An 8,623-nucleotide genomic window follows, 5' to 3' on the forward strand; every position below is an offset into this window, starting at 1 on the left:
CAACATCTGGATCCATAAAATTGTTATTGAGATAAGAACAAAGGTAATGTGCTTTATTTTTTTGTAAAATTAAAGCCTAACAGTAGCAGAAAACTGAAATTCAAGCAGACTAAAATGTGAATTACTGGCTGTCTAAATCATGTACCCGTGACTCAGCTCCACAGAACTCAAATGAATTAAACCAAAACATTTTTACACGAAACACAAACAAGCCAAAAAAACAACAACAAAAAACCCACACTATTTTATTGTGTACATTTAGAGGCTAAATTACGTTGATAGAGCTTTTCCTTCTTCAGTTTCATCTTTTGCCTCATGATTTTCTGCTGCTGTTTCCACACTTTTTTCCTCGGTGACCTGCAAGAAATATAACAACTTTGTTACTGATTTTCAATCATGATCTAAGTCTGGATCCTGCAAATCCTCCCCTCACACTGCCAGTCTAAAGAGGAAGGACAGCACACACAGGCAAATGCTGTCTCCAAAATTAAACAATCTGAAAAAGAAGCATCTTCAAACTAATTTCATTAAAAAAATTCATGGGTTAGGCCCTGAGCACCTTCTTGGCTAACAAATTTCAGTAGGTAGACAGTATTTTTTCTTTCTTTTGTAATAAAAGTAAATAAAATAATTGTTCTGAAGGTTCAAAAACTTCTGCTATTTAATTCTTCTGGTGGTTTCCTAGGCTTAACCATGCTTTGAAAGTCAATCTCTGGTTATATGCAAACTTAGATTTCATTGTTCCATTTATCCTAAAAAAACTGCCTAGTACAGAGCAGCTAGATTTTATGTGCATTCAATTTTTCTTCATCCATTAACATTTCCATTCTTAAATATACATTCCAGACAATATTACTCATCTCCAATCATACAAACATCACAGCATATTATCATGCTTGGAAAGATGAATTTCACCAATGAGACTTACCAGCCTCTTTGATCTTTCCAGCAGTCTGTGCCACACAGTGTGATGAGCCTGCATTAAATGTTATTAAATGTTACCAGAGGCAGAAATAGATACTATAGATTAGATTCTGACAAGTATATAGAATTTATGGCATAAAAACATCTCAGTCCCTCATCCACACATTACAGCTTATTGCTACAGTGTCCAATTTTCCCATATTGCTCTAATTAAAGAGAACTTAAAAATATCAGTTGTCTCTTACAAACTTTCCCAGTGGAGACAATAGCACATGCTCTAGACCATAGGCCAATATAACAGAAGTCAATAGGAGGGGGAAGAAGGACTCCTGTCTCTAGCTATACTTTTGCAGAGCCCGTCCTTAAAACAGATTAGTGCTAGGATTTGCTGTTTCAAGTCCTACACTGCTATAAGACTTAGATGTGGTACCCTTCATCATGAGAGCAAATTCAAAGTTCTGTTATTTCCTGAATCTCAAATGCTGTGAGCTCACAACAATAAACAATTTGCAAAGCTATTGAAATAGCCATGCAGCAATTGCACAAGTGAAACAAAACTTTGAATACTGAAAGATAACATTAGGAGTATTCTCCTTGTTCTCTTGTCAACTTTTCCAATTGATTCCACATTCACAATAGTTCCAAAGAATTTAACCTCAAACATCCACTGTCATCATCATCCTGAGCCACAGCTTTCTGCTACTCAATCTCCTCTTGTCTCTGAATTATCACCAGTATAAAATGAAGATCAGAAAATAGAACAAATGCCCTAACTTTAAAAAGAGAAGTAAAAATGTAGAAAATGAAGGAAAAAAAAAAGAAAAAATATAGTTACCCTCAAATGGATTGGCAGGGATACACCCTGGAACCTCCTTATCAATTCAGATTGACTAGTCTGAAGATTGTGGGCTGCTGTTATCTCATACTGGAAACAGAAACTTGTCCTTGGAATGTGAGGTCCTTCACTAACATCGACAAAGTCACCAAACCTGGTGGAAACCAAAGAAGAAAGAAAATCTGTTATGACAAAAAATATAATCAAGGAGAATTACAATCCTACTTGGTTTTGAATTGCAAAATCCCCTCTACAGAACACATCGAAGAGAATGAAAGAAAATCCACAAAAATCCCAAACCAAATCTAAATACATCCCCAGTTTAGTGTTTCTAAGTTTCCTGAAGCAAAACTACAGGTCACCCAGTTTCCTAAAATGAATTTAGACCTCAAGTCCAAAAGGTAGTCCTGGGTTTATCAAATTTTTGAAGCCATGCTGCCTTCAACAGCGAGTTAAATCTGTCATCAGACCAGAGAAAGGAAGGATACAATAAAAAACCTTGACAAGAGTACAGGCAGCAGTTAAGAGTGATTTTTAAATTAAAATCTGTAAGTAACTTCTTTTTCTCACTTGCAATATAATCACATATTTCAGTGAAATGTTACAGAAGAATTTAGTCTTACTCACCTATGTAATACTACAATTCCTTCCATGTTCTGAGAAGCTTTCTGTTCTATTATCTCCATTTTATACCTGAACAAGAAAAAAAAAAAAAAATCTTACCATTAACACTGAGTTCTTAAAAGATTTGTTCAAGGAACCACTTCTTTTTATTGTGTTTGCATTTATGAGAGCTTTAAACAAGGTTTAAAGCCTTAATTTTATATGCCAATGTGAACTGGCATGTTTCATAAAGCATATATATGTTTTAAGAAATCCACGCTCTCCCAAAAATTTTATTCAGAAAGATAAAATGAATCTACTACTTCACATGAAAGTTTTTCAAGATACTTAAAACCAGCAGACAGTACCAGGTCACACAGACAGGTCATACTCAACATGAGGTCCTATCAGGGGAAAGTCCTTTACTAAGAGAATGGTGAGGTGCTGGCACAGGCTGCCCAGAGAGGTTGTGGATGCCCCGTCCCTGGAGGTGTTCAAGGCCAGGTTGGATGGGGCCCTGTGCAGCCTGGAGGTTAGTGGCCCTGCCTGTGGCACAGGGGTTGGAACCTGATGATCCCTGAGGTCCCTTCCAACACAAGCCATTCCATGATTCTATGGTTTGCAAGACAGCAAAGCGGTCTCTCCTCGTACAAGGAACATATACAGTGTCTAATGCCATTATCAGAAGTCAGCTCCTACCAGCTCTAACTGCTTAGAAGCCAACCTATTAAAGAGATACTTGTCTGTACATCACATTAGTATAATTAAGCTAAAAATACTGTTTATTTTAGCAATAACTTTAGCTTTGAGCAAAATTTCAGTTCACAGAATGACAAATTATTTATCATTTTCCCTACTTCTCCCCAGCCACCGAAAAGATGAGGACCAGGTAATTTTTTCCCAAATAGTAAGCAGTCTGTCAGCTAAAAAAGGTCCATTAGACAGGCTTTCTTTTGTAGCACAGCCCAAAGTATTTTGCCCATTTTCCCCCCCGTAGAGCTCAAAAAACTGCATTTCATCAAATATTCATTTGAAGATACTGAGATATGAAAAATCTACATTTCATTAAACATGAAAGCCTTTCAGCAAAAGATTAAAGCAACAAGCAAACAAGAAGTCTAGTCACCAGAGCTCCAGTTCAAAAATCCTGAAGCTCAATATCAAACTTAGAATCACAGAATTGTAGGGGTTGGAAGGGACCTCTAGAGATCATCGAGTCCAACCCCCCTGCCAAAGCAGGTTCCCTACACCACGTCACACAGGTAGGCGTCCAAGCGGGACTTGAATATCTCCAGAGAAGGAGACCAGTATTCCCATGTCTCACAAAACTATGTCCAGCAAACAGGCTGCCCTCTGGAGAGAATACTAACAATGCAATGAGCAAATGGGACAAAGACAATGGAAACACGTTCACATGCTTTCACAATAGTGAAAGATGTACCATCTTACTTGAGCTGTCACACCTTATTTTAGGTTTATAAAAGCACACAGGGATTTAAGTGAATTAAGGCAAATTCATACACTTACTTGTTATGCTGAAACATTTCACGTGCTACTTTTGCTTCAACATGCAGTGTTTCAAATGGCAGGTCTTTATCAATTAGCTTACTGGCATCCCTTGTAAGGGAATGGAAATTGTCCTAAAAAGTAATTGATACATATAAATCTGTCACCAATATTCCATGGCTGTAGTGAATAAAGCATAAGAAATGCTAAATATTAGACAAAACAAGTAACTAGATCCTAAGTGTAAGACTGTTGCTATAGGATTGTAATCCTTACTAATTATCAGCAACTTAATGCTAGAGAACAAATCAATAGGCATTGTTCTACCAGACAAAAATATATATTTGTTGGGAGATGAACTTCTCAGGTTTTCCTAATACAATGTATTTATACACAGTCTTGACAACATTCGAGATTTATCTGTGTACTCTGATTCCCAGAGTCACGATTCCAATTATTAATATATATGTAAATATCTCCACTCTAGTGGAATCAAAATACTGAATAAGTTAGCATTTCATCACCAAAGCTTTGCATGCTCAGATTTGTTGATAAATGAATAAATAGCTTTTAAGAGAAACTGCATTTATTACATCATTTACAAAGTATTTCAGACTGTTATTTTAACTATAAGGCCATAACAAAGCACTGTACTAACACTTCTTTGTTAGCCACAAACACATCTGCTGGTATTTTGGCAAGCAGACAGAATAGAGAAGTAAAACACTTGTGACAACACTGTCTACCAACGTTTGTAGATGATTAGGTTTACTGAAGTGCACGAAATACAAGCTGTTAAGAAGCGTTTTAGCTGAATGTGCTCACAGTTCTTTTACAACAATAAACTGATTATGCTGTACAGCAGCAGGTGAAAATACGCTTATTACAGACACTTTTACTGTCAGAGGGTTTTACTCACACAAATGCTGTAAGCGTACCATAGCACCTACACTACCAGACGAGGTTAGTTATGTAGGAGTGGAGCTGTACAGTAACAAAGACAGCACTGAGGTCCCAACAGCCACCCAAACTGCTTTTGGCATTGTATTTCAGATTGAAGCTGAAAGTTCAAAGTATCTGCAGGACAGCTCCGGATTTAAAGACATCTTAAAAGAAACCCAGTTTGTGCACTGAGAGCACACTTCAGCAAGAGCCAGTATACAACAAATTCAGAGATGTAGTTTTCGAGGCATATTCCTGATGTAAAATAAAACGACCTATGAAAATACATAGCCTCTTCCCCACCAATGAACCACCAGACAACGATGCAAGCTACAAAACATTTTGGGCAAATTATTGCACTTACTTTTGTTGGTTTCCAGTCATTCAGTCTATTGTCCAAGATTACATCATAACAGAAAGCTCCAGAGATCACTGCAATTTCAAAGAGAAAATATTCATGTTTGTAATTAAGTATGCATTTCATTGCCACACTATACTCGTACAAATATAGCAAAATGAGTTAGGAAAAAAGAAGAGCAGCCACATAACTTAGCTATTATGTAAAGGTCACTGAGTCAATACAGTTTAAAGCCCAACTACTTAACATAACCAAATATGAATTCTGGATTGCCTCAATATAACCATCATACCAAATACAAAGGCTATAACAACTCCATAACATATACAGATGCTAAGTACGTTCAGTCATTGGAAATGGAGCCTCTGATTTTCTTTTGTAACATTACTAGAACTCATTTAAGCAGGAAAAGACAAGACAACCAACTACCAAACATTTATACTACCTGGCACTTCTGGATTTTTAACCAGAGTCACAGAGTACTCATCTTTGAACGCCCGCTTTAACACACTTGCCATCATCATAGCACAGGAACGCCAGTAGGCCTAACAGGAGAATATCAGAACACAGCATTATTACTCAGAAAGCAACAGCCTTTGCTACGTTAATGTCAACTGTTTACACCAAAGAACATCAGCATTTCACTGTATTAGGCAAAAACCTCCATGTCAACCCAAGCATTACTTTCATTAGAATTCAAATTTCTGTTTTGTGATGATAAGAACAGACATCAAGAGAATCAAAATTAAAAAAAAAATCAGGGATCTGATTGATGTTTATAAACATTTAAAGGAAGGTGAAAGGCAAATGCATGAGGCCAGGCTTTTCTTGGTGGTGCACAGAAATGGGACCCATCTGGAAACGCCTACCTGTGCAACCTAATGTAGGGAAACTCCTTTAGCAGGGGGGTTGGACCCAATGAGCTCCTGAGGTCCATCCCAACCTCTGCCAATTCTGTGAAAAACACAAGCTAGCCATTTCTCTGGAGATATTCAAATCTCAAATTGTAAAATCATACAACACAGATTGAAAGGCATACCTTCATATCACCCAGCCCACACTGCGCTCTAAATAACAATAACCACTATATGCCAACCATTAAAAATATCTATAAACTTTCATGACAACAAAGTTCAAGGAACTAAAATAGGCAAACAGAATCAAATGGTTGTGATCAAGGCAATCTGTTATCAGTTAAGATGCAGACTTACCTTGTTTACTTCCTCTGGATCTTCATCTTTAAAGGTGAGGAACTGTATTTCACAAGATTTCATCAGGGGTCTATACATATCCCAGACTTCGCCATCCACAAGAGCTAGAACGGATTTCTTGCAATGCCATTCACTTAAATCTAAAGAAAGTAAAAAACACAGTTTATTAACATCATTCCTCAGAGCTGGCAGTTCAGACCTCTGTACTTCTAACACCACACTGCAAGTTTAACTACTCTAAAGTAACTTGGAAAGATGAGCTAATAACAGAACCTACAAAAAAATCAACTCAATTTCTACTAATATATTCTGCATCAGTAAAATATATTTCACACAATGAACCATAAAATCACTTGAATTGGAAAGGGCCTTTAAAGGTCACCTAGTCATATATACATAGAATCATAGAATCCTTAGAATCTGAAGGGACCCTTAGAGATCATCTAGTCTAACTCCCCTACATGTAGTCATCTAGTTTAATGTAAACCTTGAGTTTACATTAAAATATATTGTAAAGTTAACACAAATATTCTGAATACACATCCCTTACCAACATCATTAAAACACCACTAACATTAACGTTTCAAGTTTGGATTGTAAATACTTCTTTTGGCAACTCATTTTCACTATCAGCGACATCAGCAAAGAGTTCAAGTCTTATGAAGAGCAGATGAGGGAACTGGGATTGTTGAGTCTGGAAAAGAAGAGGCTCAGGGGAGACCTTACTGCTCTCTACAACCACCTGAAAGGTTTAGGTTATGTATGAGGAAAAAAATCCTCTCACAAAGTGGTGATGCAGTGGCACAGGCTGCCCAGGGAGGTGGTGCAGTCATCCTGGAGATGTTCAAGAGCTGTGTGAATGTGGCACTGAGGGACGTGGGCAGTGGGCATGGTGGGGGTGGGCTGATGGTTGGGCTGGGTAATTTTAGAGGTCTTTTCCAACCTTATGATTCTATAATTCATGCAGTTTATGAGTCCGTTACAGAGTCCATTCACTTACGCATGGCACAATTGTATGGCGTAGACAAAGCTTTGTTCATTACGAACACACTGCCAGGGTGAGATTTCCCAGTGTATTTCACTTCAATTTTCTCAATTCGTGGGTAAAGAGATAACTGCCTCTCCTTCTCTTTGGTAAAGAGTTCATTACGCATCCGAATAACTTCATCTGATGTCAGCCGAGAAGCAGAGCGCGTAGAGCTGAACCCTGGTAATAAAAGACATGATCTAAAATTAGGACAGAATCACAGAATGACCCGAGTTGGAAGGGACCTCAAGGATCATGTAGTTCCAACCCCCCTGCCTGGCAGGGCCACCAAACATACACATTTACTAGATCAGGTTGCCCAGGGCCCCGTCCAACCTGGTCTTGAACACCTCCAAGGACGGGGCATCCACAACCTCCCTGGGCAGCCTGTTCCAGGGCCGAACCACTCTCCTAGTGAAGAACTTCCCCCTAACATCCAACCTAAATCTTCCCTCTTTTAACTTAAAACCATTTCCCCGTGTCCTGCTATTGTCAGCCCTTTTGAAGAGTTTACTCCCCTCCTGGGAGTAAGTTCCCTTCAGGTATTGAAAGGCTGTCTTCTCTCAGACACACCAACCGTGCAGACAGCACCTGCCCCTAAGCCAGCACCCGCTCCCCGCTAACACCCCAACAACCACCCCCAGGGCCCAGCCTGCAGATCACCACCCGCTCCCCTCCTCAGGCTCGGCCGCTGGAAGCAAAGGCCGAAGGAAAGGCCTGCAGCAAACCAGCCGTCCCACCACCCCGCGACTCCCCAGCCCCCGTCCCGCCGCCACTCACGGCGCCCTTCCCGCCCGCCCCGCAGGCAGCAGCGAGCCCAGCACGCCGCCATGCTCCGACTCAGCCCTTGTGCACTCCCCGTCCGGCTCCGCTGGAAACAACGGCAGCGGCAGCCTGGTTCCACACGCCGCTCCGCTATCTGCCGCCAGGCGGCTCCGTGGGATCTCATCAGTCGCGGGCCCTCTGGGTTCGTTTTAGTCCATCTGCCTTCTCCGCCGTGCACAAACGTCCTTACACCAGAAGCTTACACCGCCCCCTAAACGGCAGATTGAGGATCTTGTGGAACAGATTGAAACGACTCTCTGCTGTGTTTGCAGGGTTAATAGTTGAGGCCCAGCCCTCGGTTGGAAACGTCTGGTGAACTGTTCATTGCACTGACTAACAGCAAAAGGCCAACAGTGTGCAAAAGCAGCCAGGCTTATTACTCCCAACTTCAA

The 8,623-nt window shown here is 40.0% G+C and overlaps 1 protein-coding gene across 1 annotated transcript; it reads right to left on the reverse strand.

The window, feature by feature from the left end:
• Positions 1-229: 229 nt before the first annotated feature.
• MRPL39 (mitochondrial ribosomal protein L39) lies at positions 230-8,259 on the reverse strand. Its single transcript, XM_015880741.2, has 10 exons — positions 8,187-8,259; positions 7,380-7,586; positions 6,380-6,519; positions 5,614-5,713; positions 5,175-5,242; positions 3,890-4,002; positions 2,387-2,452; positions 1,760-1,913; positions 929-976; positions 230-357 (listed from the first exon to the last, which is right to left on the reverse strand). The coding sequence occupies exons 1-10, from the start codon at positions 8,236-8,238 to the stop codon at positions 271-273; spliced, it is 1,035 nt and encodes a 344-aa protein (XP_015736227.2). The 5' UTR covers positions 8,239-8,259; the 3' UTR covers positions 230-270.
• Between the last annotated feature and the right edge of the window lie 364 nt (positions 8,260-8,623).

The sequence above is a fragment of the Coturnix japonica genome, chromosome 1 (assembly GCF_054131305.1).
Source record: "Coturnix japonica strain WE chromosome 1, WE-NBRP24, whole genome shotgun sequence".
NCBI lineage: Eukaryota > Metazoa > Chordata > Aves > Galliformes > Phasianidae > Coturnix > Coturnix japonica.